At 40.4% G+C, this 27,305-nt stretch overlaps 1 protein-coding gene across 1 annotated transcript in view; it reads right to left on the bottom strand.

The window, feature by feature from the left end:
- Nucleotides 1–25,784, bottom strand: part of LOC146379871 (uncharacterized) — an 80,492-nt gene extending 54,708 nt beyond the window's left edge. Inside the window, exons 1-18 of the mRNA XM_084938744.1 lie at nucleotides 25,715–25,784; nucleotides 15,801–15,918; nucleotides 15,552–15,688; nucleotides 15,285–15,404; nucleotides 12,258–12,374; nucleotides 11,822–12,008; nucleotides 11,552–11,717; nucleotides 11,234–11,456; nucleotides 8,874–9,047; nucleotides 6,849–6,926; nucleotides 6,698–6,709; nucleotides 6,503–6,574; nucleotides 5,391–5,444; nucleotides 5,257–5,310; nucleotides 3,506–3,559; nucleotides 3,369–3,422; nucleotides 2,152–2,205; nucleotides 1,757–1,810 (exon numbers count right to left, since the gene is read on the bottom strand). Of these exons, the coding sequence (XP_084794870.1) occupies nucleotides 1,757–1,810; nucleotides 2,152–2,205; nucleotides 3,369–3,422; nucleotides 3,506–3,559; nucleotides 5,257–5,310; nucleotides 5,391–5,444; nucleotides 6,503–6,574; nucleotides 6,698–6,709; nucleotides 6,849–6,926; nucleotides 8,874–9,047; nucleotides 11,234–11,456; nucleotides 11,552–11,717; nucleotides 11,822–12,008; nucleotides 12,258–12,374; nucleotides 15,285–15,404; nucleotides 15,552–15,688; nucleotides 15,801–15,879 (1,689 nt within the window). The 5' untranslated portion in view covers nucleotides 15,880–15,918; nucleotides 25,715–25,784. The remainder of the gene's footprint in view (nucleotides 1–1,756; nucleotides 1,811–2,151; nucleotides 2,206–3,368; nucleotides 3,423–3,505; nucleotides 3,560–5,256; nucleotides 5,311–5,390; nucleotides 5,445–6,502; nucleotides 6,575–6,697; nucleotides 6,710–6,848; nucleotides 6,927–8,873; nucleotides 9,048–11,233; nucleotides 11,457–11,551; nucleotides 11,718–11,821; nucleotides 12,009–12,257; nucleotides 12,375–15,284; nucleotides 15,405–15,551; nucleotides 15,689–15,800; nucleotides 15,919–25,714) is intronic.
- Nucleotides 25,785–27,305: the final 1,521 nt, after the last annotated feature.

Genomic DNA, 27,305 nt, shown 5'->3' with positions numbered 1-27,305 from the left:
ATTTGGTCAAATTACTCTCATTAGGAGCATGCTGAAATAGCTATTAGCAGATCCTCTCTAATGCAGCCCATGGATTTATGGACGACTGTCGCTGGATTACTTTTCTAGGCTGCTAAAGAAAACTTGCAAATGTGCTGAGTGTTAGGTGGGGCCTAATGTCCTTTTTTTAGTTTTTTATATAAGAGTTTACCTTTATTTGTTTGTCCTGTCAAATGTGCATATCTATCAGTAAAGTTTAAAATCCCATGAGTCAAATTACCAGGGAGCACAGGGAGTATCTTATTCCCTACCTCCCATATAAAATATTTATCCCACCCAGATGGGTCTTTATAAACTATTTCGCTTTCCAGAAGACAAAAAAGTAAGTAGGAAGTTGAATATCTTTATGTCTTTCTGCCAGCTTTGCAGTTTTAAAACCTTTTAGGTTTTTTCAAGTCTGAGGCCACAGCAAGCTTTGCATTAACTTACGCTAAGACAATAAAACTGCTTTAAAGTCTTCTTTTGTTTAATATGTTTGCACTTCTCATTTGTTTTATGATCTTGTCTATACAAGCTTAAATTCTAACCAAATTTAGCTGTGGTACATTATCCACATTCAACTCTTAAATCTAATTCCTTGACAGATCAGGATCATTCATGAAATGAAAAGGCTAGCCGTCTGCTACTACTGTAGTAATGCTGTCACCTAATCTTACAAACACTTATGCTACATAGCCAAGTTACAGCTAGCTAGCTAACCTCCACACTAACATTAGTTTTATCAATGGTTGTGCAATTAATGACATCATAAATGTTATTACACTTATAGCATATAAACATGTTTACATTTAAATTTCTGTTAAAATGTGTCAAGAGGAAGATGAGAAAGACCTGGGCTACAAATACAGCAAAGCTCAGTGAGGCTATGAAGTAACTGCTCAGCAGCGACACAGGCTGACTGTCTCCAGGCCACGGCACACTGAAAGAGTCATTTGTGATAAAGGAGTCCCAAAAAAGTACTCAGAGTGTAATATATTTCAGAAGTTGGATGTTTCTACATTGTAAATTTTTCTTTGACTAATCATATGATTAACAAGTATCCAGTAGATAGTGGATTTCTCAAAATAAAAAATAAAAAACTTCTCACTTGACTTGTAATAAATTTAAAATTGTCATCGTTACCTTTGTTAAATGAATTATGAAAAAACATTTCACAATATTCAAATGTCTTTGAGATGCACTGGTACTATTGCAAAGTTTAAACGAGGGCAGCTTACACAGAGGTCGGAAATGTTTTTAACATTTAATGTCCTGCTCAGTTCTGCTATCAGTCAGCGTCTGAACTGTCACATAAAGTAAATGGCAGCCACTTGCTGGCATTCATTGCCTTCAGTTTCAGTATGAATAGCCATAAAGACAAAAGTGCTGCTTTGTAAGATCAGCTTAAAGGAGGTTCGTTCTACAAAACCACTGCTTTGCCAAACAAACTGTCCTGTATGCAGAGTGTGGTGCTTCCCAACACTTTGTGATGAAGCTGCAGACAGAAGCTATCGCTCCGTATCAGTGCTGGACCACAAATGCCCCTGTGGTCAAATCAAATCGAACTGTTCAGACAGCTTACAGAAACAGAACACTGGCAGCTGTTAACAGCAGCACACATGTTAATTGTAACAGAAATATTCTCTATAGTGTTGGCACGAGATGTTGACAATCACAGAGTGCAATGTTTGCAACGTGAAGCGGACTTGATGTCTCAGAAACTACAGTCTGCACTGACCTTTGGTCCCAGCGCGCCAACCAGTCCGACACGGCCTGCAGGTCCAGGCTCCCCCTAGGAGGATGAAAAATTCTGTGAGGCAATATGGAACAACAGGTTCCTGGAAATGGTACAGAAGGTGGAAGAAATCCCATCCACAAGCAAATGGAAAGCTCGTCTCTGCACTACTGTTCAATTAGGAGAAGAAATAATATCATATAAACACATTAAAGATATTTTTGATTTGTTACATTTTGAAATACTTTTGCTTGCCTTGTTTAAACTGCTTTTAGCTTATCATAGATTTCTAATCGAGTGTTTTGGAATAATCTGATGATCTCGTGACATCAGACAGACCCCTAAATTTGAAAGGTTTAGCATCCTATAAGCATCAGCTAACTCCCTCTAGATCTTACCATCGGCCCAGCTTCTCCTGGAGGTCCTGGCTCTCCTCTCTCACCAGGGAGACCCTGCACATGAAGAATGTTGCTAACATTCAAATGTGATCACTTTTAAATAATAACTTCACCATCTTTTAATTTTAATTCTGTTGGTTGACATAGAAAATGTTTCTTTAGAGTTTCAAACTCACATTAACAGCAAAGTTTTGTTATTGTGCAGGAAAATTTGTTAGAAACAAATTAAATTCAACAGGATGATCATTGTGAATGCTTTAAATGTCCGTGCTAAATGTGGCAGCATTCACCAGCAGTTAGTTTGATCTACATGTAGACGCAGCAGATATGGAACCACTCTGTTTCAGAGAGTGGGTATAGTGGCCCAAACTGGTCTGACTTCTTTTGTAAGACGCTGTTTGAACATTTGAATGTGTAGTAATGTTGATAAACATCACTATTCATGTTTTATATCAGATAAAATGTTTTTATTATATTCATGCATTCCTTTAACACCTGCAAATGTCACACTGAGCAGAGTTTTTATGGGGTGAAATTATTCTGTGGGCAAAAAGGTCTAAAGCAGCGGTGTCAAACATAAGGCCTGGGGCCCAAAATCGGCCAGGCAGAGACTCCAGTGTGGCCCATTGGATGGGTTTGGAACATGTGAAGCAGGGCATACATTTTTTTTTGTTTGTTTTACAGCTTTCACTACAGTCCCCCACAGCCAATCACACTTCACCGAGTACGTAATGGTCTTAATAGTTTAAATGTCTGATTTAGCCATTTCTGTGATTGTTTTACAATTACAGCAAATTCTGAAAATGAGCTACCTGAACTTTTTTGAACATTTATTTCTTACAATTTAGGAGATTTAAGAGTGAATTTAAGAATCATGCAGAAAGATTTTGTTTTTATTTACTACAGCAGCAGCATGTACAATGTTATAACATTAGCTGTGGGGAAAAGAAGGAAAACAAATGCTTCTAATTTCAAACGTCATTTTTTAACAATTCATTTTGTTTTTAACAATTTGTTATACAAATCATTTAGTTGTCTAAAATATTGTAAAGCATCAGTGGCTTCTTGTGCCTTGCAGTACAGCGACACAAAGCAGCACTAAAACAGAAAAAGTGGCCAGGACACAATAAACGTTAAGAGAGAGCTGCAGAAATATATCTATGATATATATAATTCTTTTCAAAACGTCCGTGGGACTGTTGCCCTCCCAGTCTTACCTTAGGTGCTGGGAGACCTGGTTCTCCCGTTAAGCCTGGCTCGCCTCTGTCTCCCTGCAACACATTGAAGAACTGTCTATAAAACAACCAGTGTGAATAAGAACACACACTAATGCTCCTGGTTTTCTAACACTTACCTTTGCACCTTTAGGACCAGGTGCTCCCCTTGCTCCTGTCGGACCTGCTTCACCCTGCAGAGGGCAGACAGGTCAGAAAAGTGTTCACCGAAATAAACAGCATGAAGTATTTTGAGCTGCCTGTTTCCTATAATACATTTAAAACCTAATACACCTGCAGGATATTCAAAGGCATAACTTGTTAGGCTTATAGTTTGATCACATCTGAACAAACACGTGTGATGTCACTATTTCAGACGTCCTTTATGAACAAAAGCATACAGAAAGACTTTCCTCTAGATTATGCATGACCAGAGATGGGCAGTAACGCGTTACTGTAATCTGATTACTTTTTTCAGGTAACGAGTAAAGTAAGGGATTACTATTGCAAAAACGGTAATTAGATTACCGTTACTTTCCCGTAGGAACACTGCGTTACTGCGTTACTAAAACCCTGATTTTTTTGCGAGAATGTCTCATGACAGTGACGTAAGCGAGTGCGACGTTCGTGACAACAGCTGTGTGCAGATCAACAGTGGATCATATATCGAGTGCGGAGAGAGTATGAGCGTGCAGCGTTTAAAGCTTGGAAGTACTGACCTTACTTTGAGTTTGATTCCATAAAAAGTGACAAAAACATTAGCGTACGCTGCTCACTGCGTGGGAAGAAAACTTCTTTTTACAGCGAAAAAAACCCCTAAACTTCCAAGCAAGCACTGAGTAGCTACCACATAATGGGAAACTCACAGAGAAACTCACGGATTCTTCCACTGACCGCTGCGGCACACCTGCACCAGGGTAAACCTCCGCCTACCCTGCTCCTGCTTTACAGGTGAAAATAGAGCAACAGGACCGCTAGTCTTTGATGTTATTTATTTTCTGCTGTGTTTTACTTGCATCTATTTGAAAGACTGAATGTAAACACAAAAAAATATTTTATTTTATGTGCTGGAATGTGCAGAAAATAGGTTTAAATATTAAACTAATTTCTTCCAGTCAGAGAATGTTGCATATAATTCAATTTTTTGCTTGATGCATAAAGTTAAAAGGTTAAAACTAATAAAACAAGTTTTAAAAAAGGACTTTTCCATTTGATTACATTTTGTATGATGGATTATGCAGAAAAAGTAGAATTGGGCTGAAAGATCTATCGCTTTATCACCTATTCAGGTTGTAAATCGTGTTTTTAAAAAGTAACTAAGTAACTAAGTAATTAATTACTTTTGAAAATAAGTAATCAGTAAAGTAACGGGAAGTAATCGGTAATTAGTTACTGATTACTTTTTTCAAGTAACTTAACCAACACTGTGCATGACAGTCACCACATGTTAATTTTTGAAATTGTGGCTGTTGTGTGTACATTCTTGGGTACACAATAATTATCGCTCTGCATTGATCTCCTCATCATGCAAATACTAATTTGCTGGTGAAACACAGACTTAAAAAGCGAGTTAAAGCCAATAGAGAATCGATGAGTCTCCAGAAACGTTTCTGTCTAATAGCCACCAATGCTTTATGTAAAGTGCAGTTTTCTTCCTTGTGTCAGACATAATAATAATATTGTACTATTATTATTATTATTATTATTATTATTATCATCATCATTAATTATTAATGTCTTATTAATATATAATGTGCTATAAAGGATGCGGGTGGGTGAATAATACAGGGAGGAGTAACTCTTTGAGGACATGCAGCTCTGTACAACTCACACAGAAACAGAGAAGTGAAATGCGTCTATTCAAAGGTATTATCGTGGTGTTTCCTTATACCTTCATCCCTGGAAATCCCTGGGGGCCAGGATCACCAGGTTTTCCTTCTTTACCCTGAGAACAATTGCATGATGTTCAAACATGCATCCAAAGATAAAACAGAATGAAAAATGTCCAAAGTTATCCGTACTTACAGGCTTGCCTTCAGGCCCTCGTGGCCCATGTGTCCCTTTCTCACCTGGTGAACCCTGTAATATAAAAATATTCCTTAATGACAATCAGAAACTTTCTTCTTACATTAAGACACAACAGCAGCTATGCCATGGCTCTATGAATACCAAGGCTGTGGTTGCCCAACACTTCAACTGTCCCAGAATATTGGCAATGAACTGCCTTCAAATTTGGAACAACTGATCCCATAACATTTAATGGAAAGTACTTTCAGATGCCCCGCCACAGTGGATGGAATCACAGGTATGATTTTACACCGAGTGGTTTCCTGATGCGACCGTCCCATCTGGGTTTTGGACTGGCACTGGGAGTTCACTGGCTCATGACCCCCTGAAACGGTGCGACTTGAACCAGGGATCTTTTGGCTGCAAATATCTTTCATGAATTCTAGGAAGAATTAATATTTCAAATCCTTGTAAATCAGAAACCTTAATGTTCCTAACGTGACTGCACATGGCTTTGGCTGCAGACACGATGGAGACTTTTCAGAAAACATAACAAGTTTGCAAGAGATGCGATTTAGGCATGCACTGCTGTCTACATCGTGGACACTTTCCAGCACTTTCCTTACCAGGCAAATACTATTGTGACTCATTAATTGGGAGTCATTACAACCACACATCATTAGAGGTAATTAGTAGAGGAGTCAAGTCTTGATATGTATGTTTTTTGAATGAGGCTCCAAATCCACATCAAATAAACTAGCAGTTTCCTGGTTTCCAATTGCCATGTTGTGGTCTCTTCTCCCCTCTATGTAGCATATACCATTTTAGATGGGTGTGTAATGACCTCCAATATAATGATACAGTAAAGAACTGATTATTATTGCATCCAAGAAAGCAACAAAGAATGTTGTGTAAACTAGCAGCACATTCTATATGTGAACATCAAAATCAAAGAATAACCAAGCTGTTAAATGAGAATGATGATGAATCACACTCATCAGCACACTCTTTGTTGAGCAACAGGGATCTTGTAGACCAGTTGTATATTTGGACATCAGAGCCTGGTGTTAAAACCATAGGAAAGGAAACAGACATGTAATCTATCAAATGTAGGTCTTTATGTGTGTTACCGTGGGTCCTGGTGGGCCGACTACACAATCGCAGTCTTCTTCTTCCACTGTGGCACTTCTGTTCAGAGGGCACTGAAGATACACATACACAATTAAATTAACAGAGTGGGTCACAAACGGATTACCCTGACAACACCTCAGTGGTGAAACTTTTATTAGCGACCTCAGATTAAATATGTGTGAATTCACCCTTACCCTTTCATCATCCTGCGTATCAGGAGAGACAAGACAAGAGAAAAAATAATGGTTATCGTCATCGCAGGCTCATACACGCAGCCATACACAGCCTTTCAAGTACAAAGCCTTTGAAGTGGAAAGGAAGGGAGAGTGAGAGCAGAGATCTTACGACGGAGTAGATTTCACAAGCTGTTTCTCTCTCGCTCTGATGGGGATCACAGTAGAGACGCAGCTTCTGAATCTCCACCTGAATCGAAACAACATGGACGATCTGATTATTTCAAACATGCTTTTTGTAAAAACAGAAACAAGTGTCATCTTTGATGCGTGACACGATGCTTTGAAGGCTGAACGGTGATGATTTTGAAACATGTAAATGTTACAAATGTTGCAAACTGCGCTTCATATGATAATAGTAATGATATCTACATCCATACATGCTATAGCCGTGTGTTAAAAACAAAACAAATGTTGCATGGTACCCTAATGATTGTAACACCTTGCAAACTATAACTAATAATTGTAGGATCATTTATACAGAATATCATTCTCTGGACAGTCAAGCATATTAAACAAAATATATCCAACCTACTGGCAACATTTTAAAGGGGTCCTATTATGCTTTTCATATTTATTTTTGTATATAAAGCGTTGAAGCAGTGAATGCTCATATCAGTCATGGCAAAATGAGTGAAAGCGTGGATTGTCTTCCGCAGGTTGGGGACGTGTTGCTGCTCTGATTGGATGAGCACCAGTATTTTGGGCTCTTGCTCAGGTAAAATGGTGCTCTGCCAGCTAACAATCCTCCCCTCATGTAGACTCAAAGGTCTGGTTTTCATATACAGTTGTGGTCAGAGGTTTACATACACTCATCATGGGCATGGCTGTCATGGTAGTTTTGGGCTCTCTTTGAAGTGTTCTTTTTCCAGGGTGGAATGATTATACAGCATACATCCTAAATTACTTAAATAAAAAGCATTGGTTGTGCAATTTTAATTTATTTACATACAGGCTAAAATATATACATACATCTCCTTGAAAATATTTTAGGAAGTGGTTTTGAAGGTTCTGCAATACATTTTAACTTGACGAGGCCTATTAACTTCCCACTGATGATCATGATTAACTATGACTGGTAGTTTGTCTGTGCCGGCATAAAACAGAATTCGTTTGGCTCGTTTGAATGACCAATACTTAAAAATTGATCATGTGCAAGAAGTCACAGAAAGTCTAAAAAGGAAATCTGTAGGTTTATATACGATAGACTGGGAGGGACTCTTGGAGCCATTTCTACGGCAGATTTCCTTTTTTTCCCAAGTTTTTTTGGAAGGATACCCAGATGTCACCCTAAAATAATAGGAAATTGCTTAGAAAATCCAGGAACCACCCAGGCTTAGGGTTGCCATGAACTGGAAACTGCTGCAGCATCAGTGTCACTGTTCACAGTGGGCGTCCACATGGACAAGCCAAATGATTTCTGGGAAAGTTTTATGGTCAGACAAGACAAAGATTGAGCTATTTGACAAGAGATGTGTCTGGAGAAATAAAGGGGAGCCTTCCCAAGAACATTGCACCAGCTATGATGCTCTGGAGCTGTTTAGCTCCCAGTGCTACAGTACACTGCACAAAGTGGACGGAACAATGAAAACAAGAAGCTACCTCAAAATTCACCAAATTCACCACAGATGGTTAAATCCAGGACACGAGTGGATGTTCCACCAGGAACAGTGATCCCAGAAACACACAGAACTGGTTTGGGAATGTAAACCATTAAGCTTCTGGAATAGCTTTTCCAAAGCATGGTTGCTCAGGAACATCTCACTATCCTTCTAAAAGAGCTGGAGGAAGTAGCCTGGGATGGGCACATCTAAATATTCTGCTTAGGCTCCTGCCTCTGCAACTCAGGTAAGTGACAGGAAATTGATGGATGGAGTTAGAAATTATCATGGCTAATTTCTTACCAGAAGCATTTCCTATACTATATTTGGTCAGGTGTGGTGTAGCTCCCAGAATGAATGTACTGGACTGAAATAACGTATTGCTTTAAGAAAAAGGATCATCAGAAAGTAAGCTAAACATGCCAATGATCTAAACTCTTTCTGCATATAAAAACACTCCAATCTCCTCAAATCAAATCAAGTAAAAGATCAGCGTCAGGGCTCAAAGCTCCAGTGTAATTACATGTGTTACTCACAGGTACAGTGATGTCTGTTCCTCGCCTCTTAGACACCTGCGTTTCCCCATTGATGTAAATTGGCTCCACCGGTTTCAGCATTAGTTCCTGGATGCGCTGGTCGTCAAGGAAACCGGTGACCTGGCGATGCCTCACTAGTACTTTAATCTGATGCCATTTTCCATCATAAAGAGTCTGAGAGAGATGATATAAATTTCATGAAAAAATGCCTTTTGTCAGAACAGAAAGATGCATTAATTAAGAGTTTAAAGCACGTTTTTGGTCAAGCTTTCATTCATGAGTAAAACTGGATGTGAAAACAATTAATTAAATTAACCTTACAATTCTTCTTTCAGTCAGTCTTCTGTTTCTGTTGCCAGCCTTAACTGTGTGTTCATGCATTTCATTAAATATAATTTTGTGGGCAAGACCAAAAATGTGTGTTCCCTAAATGCTCTGCAAATAGGTCTGACACACCAGGTACTAAGACCGAGGACTCTTTCCTTTTTCCATCACAAACTTTTCAGGCCATAGGCAGAGAGAGAGACAGAGCAGCGATTGTTCCATTGGGGCTGAGAGTCACTTTTGAAAGGACAAATCACAAGCTCCTAGCTCGTGCCACATCAAACCAAATCAAACATATGCAAACACAAATTCAATATAATTACAACCCTGTTCAGGCCTACACATTGAACATTGCGTCTAAGGACGGAGGGTGGTGGGTGCTTCTTAGACTGAACCTGGTGATTATTACCCAGAACTGCCTCGGAAATAGAGACATGCGTTCCAAGTTCTACACATCCACTAAATGGTTTCCACCAGGAAAATACGGTGGTTTAGAGTAGGAAACACTTTCTTTGGGCTTCTCCTGGCATCACATTGCATCTTCTCTGGTTCCACTGAAGTAAATGTGGAGTGATGTTTAAATAGCTGCCAAGACTCATTCAGTAATATGAAGAGAAAGCTGAGGTAGGTGGAGATGCTCTAATAGCACAATGAGTCCTTTCAAGGCAGTACAGCAAACTACACTTCTTACATCCTGCTTAGGTGTTTATGTTTCTCACATTCAGATTAATCATTTTATGACACTTACTCTTGCGGATATATTAATACCAATTCTAGTTCAGTCTGCTGCTTTAGCCACACTTATTAAAGCAGCATCAACAAATGTTTTACTTCTAGAGAGCAGAGTAGAGACACTGTTATTGCAATATGTGTTGTTTTATTACGTTTTATGTACTGAGGTACTGATTTACTTTTACTTTTTCTGAACCAAATCAAGGTAAACTACTACTTTAAAATATTCACTGTATATGCAACATGGAAAAGCTATTCTTTTTATTCAATCTGTCAAACTCAGTGGCCAGATGAACAGTACAAGACTATAGCTGTTAGTCTTCTTTTACATAAAATCCTATGGTTTATTTTTAGCTTCGGTATGGTTAGAGAAACTGGTTGAGTTTGCATCTCTAAAATCAAAACATAAAGAATAAAACTGTACCGTATTTGAGTTTGGTAAACTAGCCTCACTGCTTGATGGATTGTCGGAGCATTACGGCTACCGCGGAGTAATCTGGGTCCCAAAGGACCCAAAGTCAAATGATCCCTGCGGCATCACTGACTGTTAAAAACTGTCTAAATTCTTTCTGCTGCTGCTGCTTTACCAGGTGTAACAATTAAGCTTAACATCCAGACATCCATGAAAACAGAATTTATTAAATTTAACAGAGTTAGAATTTAGTAGGAAGTTAGCTCGCTAGCTTCCATCTAAACATGATATAGCATGTTCTGACTGAGAGATATCTGAAAACATTCAAGCGTACAGCTCTGCTGTCACTTCCGACATAAATGAAGACGGAAAACTAAACAGCAGTGACGTTTGTAGGGTTACTGAAGTTGGACTAGCTGCTATATAATGATGTGCTACGTGATCGCTAGCAACACAGCTATGTTAGCATAACATAAACACAGTGAAGCTGGAGGATGAACGCTAACTTTTTTCCACTCGATAAAAGTTAACGTGAGGGTTCCTGATGGTTAGGGACAAATGCAATCGCATGGCAGGATGCTGTAAACGGACCAAACTTCAGTCAGGAGAACAACTGAGATAATCCATCCACAATACGAGGTTAGTCATTCATATACTGCAGCAACATGGGAATAGAGCAGCTGCAGAGAATTCAGCATTAATGAATCAATGGTACGTAAGTGGAGGAAGCAAGAAGAATGAGTTGAGTAAAGTTTGACTTATCTGACTGTTTTGTTTCGCTTAATGCGCCTTATGGTCTGAAAAATACGGTACTTGTTTTTGTTGTTGTAGCTTTATCCTGAAGCCAAGGGGGTATCATTGGTCTCTATGGACACTCAATCCTAACACAAACCTGAAAGCCTGTTTTAAAGACAGCTTTCTGCTCTTTCTCTGTCGTACTGGTGGTGGTGAAGGTAACAGTTTTGTCTTTTCCGCTCAGTGTTACTGCAGCTTGGATCGCCTTATCCTTTGACAGCACCCTCCAAAGGTCAAAGGACAGCTTGCTAGAGATCCCTTTCAGACGTAGAGTGGACACAAACACGTACGATGGAGGAAGGCCTTCTGGGAAAATCTCCCTAGTTTAAAGATTAAGAATAAAAAATGTAAATAGCTGTTGACCAAAGCCCAAAAGCTGTTTAGAATGAATGTAATGATAGCGATAGCATGTTACCTGGTATTCTCAGTAATGTCTGTGGAGGCAGCAAGGGCATAGGCAGTCTCAGAAACTAAAGAGCCAGGGATCTTCTTTGCCTTGGTCTGAATGTTCATGCCCACCATCAGCTCGAAGCCCTTCTCATCACGGGATGCCACTGGGATTCGTGTGGGACAAACAGACTCTGGAAGCACCAGGGTGATTCATTCAGTCAAGTGGTTATTCAGCTATATGCTATTTGGCAACACTCTAATTTGTCTTTTTGTAGATACACTTGAGTTTTCTGACCTTCACAAAGCTTCTGCTCCATGGAGTCTCGAATACGATCGATGGTGGTGTAATCTTCAGCATACAGGACATAGGTAGATGAAGGTTTATTGGCAATGGAGATCAGCTCTGAAGTGGTGATCTCAGTGCCAACTCCCACAGCAAATACAGTAATACTCTGTGCTCGAGCCTCCATGCTGGCGTCAACCTACAGATATAAAAGGTTATCTTTTGGTTTAAATTGTTTTCCCAGGTCTGGGGAAGAAGTGCTAGGGTCTCGGTTACAGTTAGGGTTAGGGGGTAAGTACTGGTTAGCTAGAGTATTAAAACCTCACAGTGTGGCTTTTCTATGCCGAAGTTTCTTTCCATGTTGATACTTCTTTTATGTTGCCTCTGTTATTAAAGGCCACCCAAAAACACTGACGTGGTTTTACCCATGAGGCAAAGGACCACTCACCACATCATCCTGTGATTTGCCATCTGTAACCACCACAGCGATGCGGTTCTTGACCAGATTGCCCCGCTGGGAGGAGGCAAACACGTGGTCCACTGCAAACTTGATAGCCCTGCCAGTCTACAAAAAGAAGTGAATTAAAAAAAATAATTTTACACCAGACACTCTTCCTTACACAACCCCAAAGGTTATTTGTGTCCCTGACTGATCTGCCAAGTGAACATGTTAAAGACTAGTCAATGAAACCACTCGCCATTCCCAGTCAAGCATAGACATATTAACAGAGTTCTTTGGAAATGCAAAAGTTGAGTATTACAGCTGCAGAATTTACAGGGATGCATGTGCAAGTCTGTTTGGTGACCATTGGTGTGCTTGTGGCCTTGTTGTGTGGTCATCCTGCTGCAGATGCAGTGTTGGCAAGTGGCACCAGTGAACATGCCTAAATGTGCAGTCTGCTTTTATGTGACGCTTTAAAGGTTGCATCATAGGAGTAAAGTCTGTTTTGTTCCTTCACTATGCTTTGACATTAATAGTTTGTAGGAGCTGGCCACCTGTGTAATAATTTATCCTTTACCCCTTTTCCCACCGATTGTTTCATAATTTTTGATATTCTTTGTTTAACTTCGCTTCCAGTGGAGTCAAAAGTTTCATTCCTTCCCTCTCCACTCTGCTATTAAAACCAAGCAGCGTTGCCTATAACTTGTGCAGTTTTTTTCTGTGTAATTGTTTATATTCCTATATCTATTTACATATATCTAAATTACTAATCCTTTTATTTATGTCAAGTCTTAATATTCTGCTTACATGTCCTGTGCATGTTGGGGAAGCTTCTTTAAAGACATAGTTTTGCAAAATACTTCATAACAGACAAGCTGGACAGCAGAGATACTCTGTTCTGTTTCCTAAAACTACTAAATTAGTTTGCAAAAACAAAAACTGATCAAGTTTACAGCGTAGCTATGATAACGTGTAACATGTAATAACAAAATAACAATGGCAGCAATGCTTCACTGCTTATGGAAACAGTGCAGCACTGAGAAACGCCTGCCCTTTCGCTCATGCAATAAGCAAAGGTCGAGTGTGTGGAGGCGGCTGCCTCACAACTGCACTGACTGAGCGTGTCGTAAGGATCGTACAGAAAAAGAAGGACGACTTTGAGTAAGGAGGGGATTCAGTTACAGTAGAAATGCAATGGTCCAATAAGTTATTTCAGTAACACACAAAGTTAACGCACATGTGTCACACAGTATTATCACTGTGGACATACAAATGCACAAGAATCACAGTTCATCACAATACAGTTTTAGCACATCACATTTCCCCTGCGCTAACCGATACACAAGTAGACAGTTAACTATTATCTAGTTATATGTTTGTATTTTATGATGATTATTTAATGGGATATTAATAATGTGATGATTTGGCCCCTGTCACATAGCCCAACAGAACAGCTGGTGTCCAGCTGGAAACCATCAATCAACAGGGAAAAATGAATATTCCCCAGTGGGTTGTGAGTGGGTACTGGGAGTTGCTAGCAGTCACTGTGAAATGAATTGCTGTACCTCAGTCATGAGGGCCTAAAGACTGGTCATTAACCAGGGAAAAGTGTGCATTGGGGGGGGCGATCGTGGCTCAAGAGTTGGGAGTTCGCCTTGTAATCGGAAGGTTGCCGGTTCGAGCCCCGGCTTGGACAGTCTCGGTCGTTGTGTCCTTGGGCAAGACACTTCACCCGTTGCCTACTGGTGGTGGTCAGAGGGCCCGGTGGCGCCAGTGTCCGGCAGCCTCGCCTCTGTCAGTGCGCCCCAGGGTGGCTGTGGCTACAATGTAGCTTGCCATCACCAGTGTGTGAATGGGTGGATGACTGGATATGTAAAGCGCTTTGGGGTCCTTAGGGACTAGTAAAGCGCTATACAAATGCAGGCCATTTACCATTTACCATATTTACCATTTCCAACCAGTTGGTAAGGTGGTTGTCAGGGCTGCTGGCTGTCATCTGGTGTATTTGGCTGCAATTACATTTATACCTTCATGACTGAGGTACAGCAATTCATTTCACAGTGACTGCAGGAAAAACATAACTGCTTTTGTTACTAGTAAGTTTGTCTGGTTGGTTAATATGTTAGATGTGTAACCACTCGCCAAGTACACAGTCAGGGTGTGTGGAACTGTGAAGAGTGCAACATGAAGCAGAAATATGAACCTCCAAAAGTTGATTCTGTTCATCTGGACGTAGCGTTTTGTGGGAGAAACGTTTCGTCACTCATCCAAGTCTCAGCTGACTGAGATTTACTTTCCTGGATGATTGAGAATGCATCAAGACAGAAATAATAATAATGGATTGCATTTATATATCGTTTTTCGGGGCCCTTAAAGCACTTTACAATTCCACTATTCATTCACTCTCACATTCACACACTGGTGGAGGCAGCTACAGTTGTAGCCACAGCTGTCCTGGGGCAGACTGACAGAAGCGAGGCTGCCATATCGCACCATCGGCCCCTCTGGCCATCACCAGCAGGCGGTAGGTGAAGTGTCTTGCCCAAGGACACAACGCCCGAGACTGTCCGAGTCGGGGCTCGAACCAGCAACCTTCCGATTACAAGACGAACTGCCAACTCTTTGAGCCACGATCGGAAATATGAAACTTTCCCTTCAAAGTGAAAAATGTTGGTAACAAAGAGTTTGGAGACAAACACTCTGCTGTTTGTGTTGCTGGTTTGCAAGCAGGTGTTTGCATCTTCCATGCAAACTAAGGCGACTGCAGCAATCACAAAGCGCTTTTTGGATTTCCCCCATTGACACCAAAGCAACCTGCAGCAGCTAAAGCTACTTGACCCCCTGTGAGTTTCTCCTTCACCTCAGGTTAGCTCATTTCTATTCAGTCACCGAATAAGTCAAGAAATAGAAATATCGACATGTGTTACATACATGTCGATGCTGCTGCATCTGTTTATTCTAAACACATCCCCACGATACATGATTTTATATGTTCTTCTGCAAATTAGGACATTTAAGGAGAAAAGGTCCTGCCTGTGTGTTTCCTCCCAGGTAGCTGATGCTCCGTATGGCCTTGATGAGCTCTGCTACTCCCTGGTGTTTCCCAAGAGGAATCTCCAGCCGAGGTGTGTCACTGTATTGTATCACAGCCACCTACAGGTGACACAACAAAACTTATCTGAGTGGATCTCTGTCGTGTGTAATGCACCAAATAACTCGAGTGAGGAAAACTGCAGTAAATCTGAAAGGAAATTGGAGGTTGTTCAAATCATTCTCATTATGCACAGCATGCAGCATTACCTGTGTGTAGTGGGAACTGATATCAAACTGGCTGGTGATGTTGATGAGCCACTGCTTGGCAGTGTCAAAGTCTGAGACGCCAACGCTCCATGAGCCATCAACGATGTATACCAGGTCATTGACAGCCGTGCTGCAGCCTGTACACATAAAGATATATACACGGTCATTAAAGAGAAGTCATTACACTCAGGAGACTTAACAGATCAGTTTTATGATCTGCTTTCATCCAAAGGTGCATGTTATCAGTACCTGCTCTCACATCTTCCTCCTCTGCAGCGTCCACTGTCGTCAGTAGTAAAATTACACTCCATACTGACCACAGCAACATGGCTCTGTAGGAGAACAGTGCACCGCAGGCCAGCCCAACCTACATAAAAACAAAAAGAAAGCTTCTTATCGTAAAGATTAGGCAAACATTGTTTCACACCTATGAACAGATTACCATTAAATTATGACCTAAAATATGACCACGCCCCCAAAACACATGCCAAAACATCGTTTCCAGCCTGCTGAGGTATTAGCTCTACGAGCACTCTGTACGGCACAGAGCTGTGAGCTGAGCCATCAGTGCTAAAACGTTCCTCGACACTTTTGGTTTCTGATGCAATCAGACAGCAGTTACAGGAGTAAATGAGCTTCCCTGAGGTGCTGAGTTATGAGAAGTAAAAATAAGAAGTAAACAACTGCACGGCAAAATGCTGCAGGAGTTAAATGCACATGTTTGTGTGTGGAACGTGCAGAATTTCCTTACATAGAAAAGTCTTTGCATGCACAGTTATGGTCACACGTTTATATACACGCACCATGGATGTGGATTTTGGGGCTCTTCTTGTTCTTGTTCCAGAGTGGAATGATTGTACAACATCTTTAATAACTTCAAATAAAAAAGAAATTAGGTGGGCAGATCTTTACTGAATTCCCTGGACTTCCCAGTATTCACACAAAGCAGGTCCATTCGATCCGTGGATACATATTTATTTAGATATAAAGTTATAGTCAGAAAATAATTGAGTTGTGGGAACCAGAGTGGGCATATGCAAATGAGCCGTAATGAAAGCCAGCAAGAATAACTCTGTGTTTGCTCTGTAATTCAATGCAGTTACACACAGAAGCAGAAATAAAGACTCATAAATCAGTCAGCCAATCACTGCTGGTTTGGCCATAACACCCCTGCTTTCTCCTTTTCCATTTCTCGTGCCACATCAAACACAATAAGGACACAATGACTCTGACTCTGTCACATTGTTTCTTCCTGTGTGAAAACATATGACAGTCATTGATGCTGTTTTTCACTCTGTTATCAGTTTGAATATTGTTCACAGTTTCTCAGATGTGGTGGAAACACGAGGAGGAAATGAGACTTCCTGTGTAGCTAAGGAGCCCCGAGCCTGTGGCTTAAAGAGATTTTCAAACCATGAACCTGCTCATAATTGTCATAACTCATAGAGGGATTTCCCAGCCCAGGAACTAGAAACTATCAAAGCTCTCAGAGCATTGATTTGGTCTCTTTTTACGATTGGCAACAGGTCATTAGCTGTGTTTCAGAAGTACAGATAGGGAGGAGCTCACCACTCTGTGAAACACTATGTGGGTTTTAACAGTTAATCAGTGCAAGTTATCATTTCTAAATGATTGAAACCATATTCTGCATGTGCTGAAACAATATGGCTCACTAATATGTGCTAATCTGGCTCCCTGCACTCAAGACAGCACAAAAACAACACCATTTCTCTCAAAATGAAACACACATTTTTATCTCAACTTGCTACTTCAAAGTAAATCAGTGTAGAAAAGCATTTAACTGTCTGTGTACGTGAATACATCGTCAGCACTTTGCCCTTTCTGTGCCACACATAGTGCACCAGGGATATGTGTAGGTTAGCCGTCCCTCCTCAGACCAGCTAAAGCCAGCAGAACTCTTATGAAAGAAACCTTTCCTTTCTTACCCCACTGTCATCACGAAACTCACGACAAACAAAAAAGTACAGCACTTCCATTCTGACATACTCCATCATGTTGTTGCAGCTGTTGCTAGCTGCTGCTATTCCAGCCATCAGCTGGCTGCAATTAAGCCACCTTGGGGAGCTCCCTAGTGAGCAGTTACCTGCAGCCCTTTAGCACATTTAGCCTGCCTTTAAGGAGTAACTTGTCACTAAGCTGAAAAACTCTGTTTCATATTCGCTTTCACCTGCGTGTAACCAAATGTTTCACTGCTGTCACCGAGGTCAGTGTGTAGTCAGTACAGCATGAACGAGAAGTCAAACAGCTGGAGGTCAGCTAGAACAAGATATAACTGCTTTAAATGCTTCAGTGTTACTACAGTCATTACGTACTGGCTTTGTGTGTGTTTTCAGCTAGAGCTAAATCATGCTACCAGAGAAAATATGTCTTGAATCCATAACAGACACTCAGCACTAAAACATGTATGCAAGGACTCAGCCCACGTCCAGTGGACACACTGTGTTGTAATATGCAGCTGGTACATACTGCATGTGATATATGATGTGAGAACGAGTCCAGAGTGTCTTGTGAAATGACTACATCTCTGTCTCTCCCTCTCCTCTGTCCCCTCTCTTCTCATCTCCTCCTCCACCTCCTCCTCCTCCTCCTCTGTGTTGTAAAATTCTTTTGTGAGTTTTTTATTTCATGCCATACCATGCAACACATGATGGAGCTTTCCCTGTTTTCATTCGGCAGCACAAACATGGTTCCACCGACCACAAGGCAGGGCCAGAGAAAATAACAACGTGAGCACTATTGCTGGGATGGGAAAGCAGAAACAGGCATGGCAGAGAAGGCTGCACTGTCCTGGCACAGGCTTTAAAGACAGGGGAGGATCAGTGGGCTGCAGAGAGTACAGCCACCACAACCTTTCTTTGACATGGTCCTCTCCCTGTAATGCTTGTTCTCCGAAATATTTTTAAACCAGAAACACCGAAAGAATAGGCAGTGTGTGCAAAACCTTGACAGGAATCACTAAGAATTGTTATTAAGTAACTTTTTTGTATTACTGCTTACATATTCCTCTCTACAAGATCAAACTGGTGAATAAATTTAAATTAAATGGACATTTAAACGCCATATAAGTTATATGTAGGTAACATGGGTAGTAAGTTTGCTACAGGCTTGAAATGGGCAAACTCTATGTTTACTATAAAAGGCCTGTATGTGTTTAGGAGCATGGGTTCATCATGGGTGTGTTCTGAGTTTTAGAATGAATCCCAGTTTCTGCTTTAAAGTGAATTAAGAGCCACTGAAAAGATGAGCTGGGTGCTGTATTTATCACTCGTGAGTTAATCAGGTTAATACATGGAGTCCTCAAGCCACATATGAGATGCAGGCAAACATTTGCTTTGTGTAGTTTGGGTCTGTTGCCACTTTCAGAGTAACTGGAGATCAATAAAGGTTGTTCTGAATCATTATTCTTAACGACCATGAAACGTTTCTATCATGTTGCGGAGGATCTCTTCCAGAATAATAATGCCTTCTTGTCCATTCTTGTTTTTTGTTTACACGGGTGACTGAACCAGGTTTTGGGACAATATGTCACGGAAAGACTTTATTTTGTTGGACAACAAATGACAACATACCAGGTCCTGGGGTAAAAATATACCATATGTTGTACTTTTCCAGCAAGAAATTACTATATCATTACTTTTAAAAATACTCAAGCAGATTTTTTTAGGAGGCAGCTCTTATTTGTGTTTGTTGCCCATAGCAGTGCGACTGAAAGTGCCAGATTTTATTACTGTAAGTTATAGTTTAGATTAAAGTTGGTTAGCTTTATAGCTTGCTTGCTCATTTTATCTAGTAGACCAGCTGGTAGCTAGCTTCTGACTGATCTGAATGGTAGAAAAATTGCTAATCTGAGATGCTAATGTTCTTTTTATTGTGATAATTAAGCTGTATAAGCAGACATAAGTAAAAATGTAAAAATTCAACACTGGTCTTAACTGGGATTTTGCACCCTGAATAGTAAAAAGAACAATGGGAAATATATCGTGGCTTTCACAGATACTGACTCTGAATTGACTGAAGCTTTGAAGGGTGCTTATACTTTTCACCCACTATACAGTGAGCAGCTTTTATTTTCTGCAACATTTCCAATCAGTGCAACATTATCAGGCCACGTTAATAAAGAAAAAACATGCGCAATTGAATAATTGACCATGTTGATCATTTAAAGGCCCAAATATAATTATTCAGGTCTTCTCACTGTCCGCTATATGTCAAGGTGGGAGAGTTACCTCGTTATCACTTTTTATATCATGGAATTGTGTGAGTGCATAGCTGTAAGCAAACACCGAATCTTTACTTAAGGAAAGGAAAAGACATAATGTTACATTAAAATGTTAAACTATTCAATATTAACTTTAATATTTACTATAATTCAATAGAACTGTACCAGGGAGAAAAAACTATAGTAATGTTAGCTACATTCCATTTAGTGCATGTTAATTCACTGTCATGTCTCATGAGGCTTAATGGAGACACTTAATGGGAATAAGTCATCTCTATTATACCGCTGCTTTCCCCATGCTGATGTGCAAAAATATGAAAAAGGTCTACAGAGTGAGGCTAGTTTATCTGTCCAAATGAGAGCTTCATCTGACCTCAGCTGTCACTAGGTCATGCTCTCAGCACATGCATCCCTGACAGCTCAACTCATTCAGCCAATCTGAGTGCAAGTCTGGAGATCCACAGGTACCCCAGGGGCAGAAATATCAGACCCGCAGACTGAAGCTACAGACTGAGTTATGTGTGCATTATACTTGTAGTTATATTGTTTATTGTAATATTAGATATTGAGTCCTGGTAATTTTAACTGCAGCAATTATATTTTCTGTGAATGTGCTGATAAAACTGGAATTGCTGGTTTGAATGCAAACACATCTTTAATTGAGCCAAAGTCTCACAGCTGTATTATGAATGTGTAAGCGTGTTCAGTTGTATAGCATCCTGGGTAAAGATGGAAAACTGTGATTAATGTGGAGGCAGTGGCTGTAATAGTAGAAATGAGTCCTGCCTCTTTGAAGGCTGCAGTGCAGCCTGTGCAGAAGCGTGTGCTAATTACAGTGTTAGAGCACCACATGCGCCGGAATAGTTGCTGCTTTTAGCCTCATGTCAGGCTGCTGCTAGCCCCCTGTGCTAACTGCTAACATGTTGTAAGTATAAAGTATCCTTTTTGTGGATGTTTCATCTTTATGTGTGAATACTAAGCATCTGTTGTACAAATTTTTCTTTTCAGAACCACAACCACACACACACACACACACAAACACACACACACACACACACAAACACACACACATATGCACACAGATGTATATTCATACCTACATCCTTCAATGTGCATCATGGCTTCTACACATTTCTGAACAATTCACCAGCCTCAGTAACAAAAAGTGTTATTTAGCTTCCTACTATGAAAGTCTCTTTATCGAGAACCAGAGTATTCATTTATGTCCTCTGAGCTACCCTCCTAAGTCCTGATCTACTAAATAAAGGACATCCAGGGCCTTCCACAGATATCTCATTTGCTTGGGTGGCCTCCACTACGTCCAGAGAGAAAGGAAATCACAAAAAAGTTCAATGGGAAGATTCTCGTTCCCTCGGTTCTCAGGAGGATAGAGCGCTTTTCTATTCAATTTGAGCACTCACAACACTTTCTACTACAAGTCTCATTCACCCAGTCCCCCACACACACTCATACAATGCTTTCATCTGTACCTCTGCACTCTCACTGCTGACACTCACACTCCGACGGACACATCATGAGCAACAGGAGGAGCCGGGGATTAAGCCACCGGCCTTCTAAATCGTTGTCATCCTGCTCGACCATAAAAGAGACAACATTCCCACTTTAATGAGAAGAACCAAACAAACCAGCATAAGCTGTGGGTTTCACATAAAAGCAGGCAATCGTTGCTAACACTGGCAAGTATTTTTCAAGACACTAACATTTTTGGTACAACTAACCCTTTCTTCTTCAGACATGTCGACTTGTCCAAAGCGCATGTAAACATGAGCCTGTGAGCTCATTGAAATGGCTTATTTGTACAACTAAATGGCACAGTGCCCTAATTAAGGTTATTAGCTGTGCCTGTGCTTTTCCTACTATAGCAAGTGGAAGTGTTTGGCACATGGGCACTGAATTCAAACATCTCTTATATGACACGTGGGAACGATTGGTCTACAGAGTGGGCTAATTCGCCTAAATGATAAATGTTCGCATCGCACGAACGCTGCCATAACTGGGATGCTTGAGTTTTTCCATGACTTTGCAAATTCTAATTTAAGCTAAGATGGCAGCTTTGCGACTGTTCCCTGAGCAGCCTCTGTCCAGTTAGATAACAGCGTATCTGAACTAGCTCCACCACATCGATGGCTGCTGGATTCAAAAGTAGGCACTGCCTGCTAGCACAGATCAGTTCAACCTGTCCTCTTTTCTGGAGTGAAGCTGAGTCCCAAGCTGAGTGCAATAACTCAGACTGGATGGGACCGGCTAAGACTCAGAACAGAACTTGATTCGTACACACTCCTGATCAACACTTTAAAATACAAGTAATTATAAACATGTACAAATTACGTAAACACGCAATTCAATTGATTTTATGTGAAATTTAAAGTTATGCTGTTTCCCCATTATCTGTCTTCATGCTGCTCTAACGGCGGATGCTCATATTAAACATGGACTGACTGTCTGAGAATATTTGTCCAAGTACAAATCCTAAACAGCTCTTTTGTTATAGCAGCTGGATTCCTTTAGAGAGTAGTAGGACTTTTAACCCAACTTTAAATGGCTGAGGTGGAAAAGGATAAAAGAAAGTAAAAGATACAGATGTAAGACATCCAAAGACAGAACATCAACAAAAGAACAGTAAAAGAGGGAAACAACACACCAGTGGAGATCATCCATAACCGTTCACTGTTTTTATCTTTACCAGGTCTGGAAAAAACCACACAGACACTCTTTTTGCTTCTTCTCTTTACATCCACCATTCCTCACTTCTTCTTTTCCACACATCAGTCAGTAGACATGGAGAGGTGTGTACTGAACCTGAATTCCTCCAAAACCTCACTCTTCTTCTGGCAAACCAGAAGTGCAGTTTACCAACCACACGAGCAGCCTCCGCTGGCTTCAGCATCCCAGAACATTCCTGGTGCATAAATGTTGCTGGGATTGCTCAGCGCCTTTCACTGGTTCATGTAACATGATGACTGTGGAGAGCAGCACTGCTACTGGATCCCAACCTGTTCAAGTACACTATAGCTTTCTCAGTTAAAATAATATGATTTTTTTTTCCAATACATTTTGAGTGGATAAATCTGGAAAGATATTATTTTAGCCGTGAAGTTAGACACATTGTATCCACTTTAGAAAATGCTTTTGAAATGCTGACGCCTGCATTCTACACACACTTTACCTACTTGTAACTCATTTCCTTTGAAAGCTTAACAAACAATAAATGTGTCAAAAAAAAAACACATCATTTAATTAATGCCACTGCGTCGTACAAAAAGTATTCTCCAAAGACGGCACATGACTCTCTGAGGCAACGTATCAAACAGAAGATACTCGTGCCCTATAGCAGCTTTACTGTCTATTTTACTAAAAGGTGGGCATATGTTTGACAAACTAAATATCATTTTTATAATAATTGTGACTTGACACATGGGGATTGTGCCCACAGACTCAACAGGAAAGTGTTTCCTGATGTTAAAGAGCTCCTACATTTCTTTCTCATCACGCTGCTCGACATTAATTCAGTTCAGTTCATTCCACTTTTTATAGCACCAAATCGCAACTACAGTCCCTGAAGGCACTTTGTGCTGTAAGGTAAATACCTGAGGGCAATACAGAGAAAACTCCAACAATTACATCTCTCCCTATGAGCGAGTACCTGCCTACAGTAGGAAGGAAAACTCTGTTTTAACAGGAAGAAACCTCCAACAGAAACAGGCTCAGCGAGGGGCGGGGCCGTCTGCCGTGACCTGATGGTGGTGAGGGAGGGAGACAGGACTAAAGACACGCTGTGGAAGAGAACTAATGATTAAATGCAAAGTGGAGTATATAAACACAGAGAGTGAAGAAGAGGCAGTGCATCATGGGAAGCTCCCAGTACCTAGTGCAGAATAACTAGGGGTGGATTCAGGGTCAGCAGGATAAGTACGAGCCTTATCAAAAAGAAGAAAGAGGGTACGTGTGCTTCACCAGAGCTGATCTGGACAAGCAATTCCACTTCCTCTACATGACCTTGTAGAGAAAATTGGATACAAGCCTAAAAAAAGTGAATTTTACACCTGCTTCAATACAAGAAACTTGCAAGATGTTCTTAAATTGAAATAAACTGATGATAACGAATGGAAGCCAGTTTCACACATAAAAAGCTAGCCTTCTACTCGTGCATGCTAATAGCTCAGTAATACGACAAACACTCGATGCAGGCTTTAACAAATGATAATGGCACTTTATGAGTGTAATCAAAACCCAACAGACACGTTAATGTGCCCGAACATGTACAATATTACTCACAAAACCAATATAAAACTCTGACAGTTGAAATATATCTATTGTCTCTTATTGTTTAGAGAAGAAGTTTTCTCTTTTTAAGACCCCACAGCAGTGTCCATCTTTTATTTACAGTCTGTAGTTCTGCTAGGCCGCTTTGGTTTTCACCTCATGCCGTCGGCTACATCCTGGCATTAATTTATTTCTATATTCTGAACACTGTCCAAAACATATTTCCTGCGGTTTCACAGGTAGATCAGGGACTGATCCTTCAAATACATTTTGTTCCGTTGGAACTGCAGCCTGATTAACCCTGTTTATTGTCATGTAACACTTATATGCAGTAACAGACAAAAATAAATGTAGATCCAGATGTGAGGTTCTCTGTGATGAGAACTTCACATCTGGATTTAATCTTGTCGGATTAAATGCCTCCTGTTTAAAAGATGAGCAGTACACTTTTAATTTCACTAAAGAATGTTTAGTAAATTAAATTCTTAATATTTATGTCAGGTTTTCCAGTTACTTGAGATTTCACAGATGCTGTTTCAATTTCAAGTCACATTTTGCTTCTTTTCTGCTCAGTTATTGCTTCTTTCTACGTAACAGCACGTTTTGTGCGTTTTCTAGATTTGTGTTAGAACGTGTGTTACAGTTACATGAACTTGATTAGTGCTCTGATTAGGGACTGACCTGAAGATCTGAAGAGTGGAAAACATCCCAGTGAAGTAACATAATGCGATAAGGTTATGTTCGGACAATGAAGGGGTTAGATTTCATAGATTCATCTTGTCTGCCCAGAGTGATGACATGTTGGCTCAGGGTAACCTGACATTTTAAACCACTGTTTCTACAGCCCTGCTCAACCAGCCACAGCTAGCACAGGTAAAGGTATAAAGACATCAGTGAAAGAGCTCTGTTTGCTACGCAGCCTTTACAAATACACTGCTTTGTATCTCCTGCTCGTCAAACCAGGTAACATTGTACCAGATCCGATCTTTCCTCTGTCAAAAACCAACAAGCAGCTGATGTCAAAAATAACTGCAGTGACCGAGCAGAACTTTCACTGTCATCTCTTGTTCAAAGATAATTGGTGACTACATCTGAAAACTGCACTTTTCTTCCATGCGATCTATCCCATGACTATCTTTAAAACTGTCCGGCACACACCTTTTCCATCGTTTCCAATTTATTGTGTTGCTGTACAGTGGATACAGTAATTAGAAGTTATTTCAGGGAACAGACATAACTGACAGCGTAACTTAAACATGCCAAGAAACACACAGGGAGGCTGGTGCTTTCCAGTAAAGCTGAGGACCTCAACTCTCTGACCCATAATCACAGAGTTTGATGTATGACTTCTGCAGTATATTTAGCTTCTTGTTGTCCTGATGGCTGGTCAGTTTTGGCCAAACCAAACCGACGCTGTGGTAACATCGCATTTTAGACAAGATGCATGCATATCGCAGATTAAGTAGTAAATGAAACAACAACCACCATCCTGAGCAGAGATGGCCAGAACAGAGAAGTCCAGGAAAGGAATTAAAGAGTAGCTGGCAATCTAATGGACAGCTACTCTGTCCAGGCTTCCTCCTCATGAAGCTACACTGTGTGAGAGCATGTGTAATAAAGAAGTGTTGACAGGTCTTACCTTTCTCCTTTTCTCCTTCAGCTGCAACAAGCCAATGATGAATGCAACTCTGCTGGGAGACGCTGAAGAGAGAGGACGCCTGGCTCGGCAGTGACAGTCCTCCTCCTGGTTGGCAGAGGGTGCAGTGGGAGTGTCAGGGCAGCCTTTATAAAGTGTGGCCAACTCCACCACGCAATATGACACAACTAAGACCAACGTAGCTCCAGTGTGGATCTACTCACACACATTTACATGCACGGTGCTACTAGATGTGTGCACTGACCACGGTGTGAAAAAGGCTTACAAGTCTGACTACATAAATGACTCATTTAACATTCAATGTGAAATAAACAACAAACAGTTAATAAACTTAACTGAGCTAAGTGAGAGTAGGAGCCTCATTCAGTGAAGGTTGTTAAGTTAAACAACAGTCTCTCTGAGTCTGAGATAAAGGGGATCAAGTGTTGAGTCTGTGATCGGCAGTCGTGTAATAAAGCACGGCAGCACTGTGGTTTCACAGCACGCTGTTTTCTGCAGCTGTACAGGAGATGAGTTCAATTAAAGGGTTACAGAAGCTCTGCAGCGAGAGATGAAAAAGCAGCTGCGGCTCATGTTGAATCACTGCGATAAAGTCGCGATCACTGACAAACGGAAATGACACGTTACACTCCGTTTGCTCCTCACAGATCAACCCATGGGAAAACTTTGATTTTAGCATAATTTTCTACAATAACATTTGGATACGTGTACATATACTGTACTTAAAAATTAAGCTGAAGCCAAAGACTCAACTGTGTGTAACAGAGCAAACAGCAGAGGGGGGAAGGTTGAGGTTACCTTTGCTCAATAAAAACGTAGAATTATGTTTAACATGTTTCTGAGAGAAACAAATGTGTTGTCTCTCTGTAATCTCAGCCCATTATTACTAAAAAAAATCGATTTAATTGAAAATTCACAATAAAATTGTGAAAAGTGCAAAGTGGAGGCTGTTTATAATAGTTGACAATTTTTTGTAGTATAATTTGTTTGTTTGTTTTATTTATGTGTATTCATATGAGCACAGCAGTGAAAAAATAATATGTTAATATATATATACCGAACACATTATTAATGAGCTTGAAGTTCAAGATTCAACATACAGCATTAGTTACATGGATGCCACTGTCACACTTTTGTATGGGAGGTGCAGCTGGTAGTTACTGCCACTCTTGTAATTTCCAGATGTTTCCTCCAGAGGGCAGTCTTGCCTCAATGAACAGTGCTGATGGCTCGTGATCTTTGCTTTAAACTGGAAAATCTGTCCAGGAGATATTAACCTTTTAGCATATTTTGCCCCTAAAATAGGGATTGGAACACATTTGGACAGATACAGATTAATTAAAATAAATACTTATCCTTTTGATTGCTGATCAATTTTAAATGTGAGGTGATCCTATATTTTAAATAGAAGTGTTTTAATGAAGTCTTGATTTCAGCACTTCAGTAAAGTTCAATAAAGTTTCATCAGTAAGTGGAATTTAGAAACGAATCATCAGCCTCCATGTTTTACAAAAAGAATTTCTAATGTTGGTTCGTTTCACCACAGAGCAGTTTCTCACTTTGCTTCAGTTCT

This window comes from Perissodus microlepis, chromosome 9 (genome assembly GCF_051167445.1).
Source record: "Perissodus microlepis isolate ML-2025 ecotype Zambia chromosome 9, ASM5116744v1, whole genome shotgun sequence".
In the NCBI taxonomy this organism is placed as follows: Eukaryota; Metazoa; Chordata; class Actinopteri; order Cichliformes; family Cichlidae; genus Perissodus; species Perissodus microlepis.
This window is presented reverse-complemented; position numbering and strand designations above follow the sequence as displayed.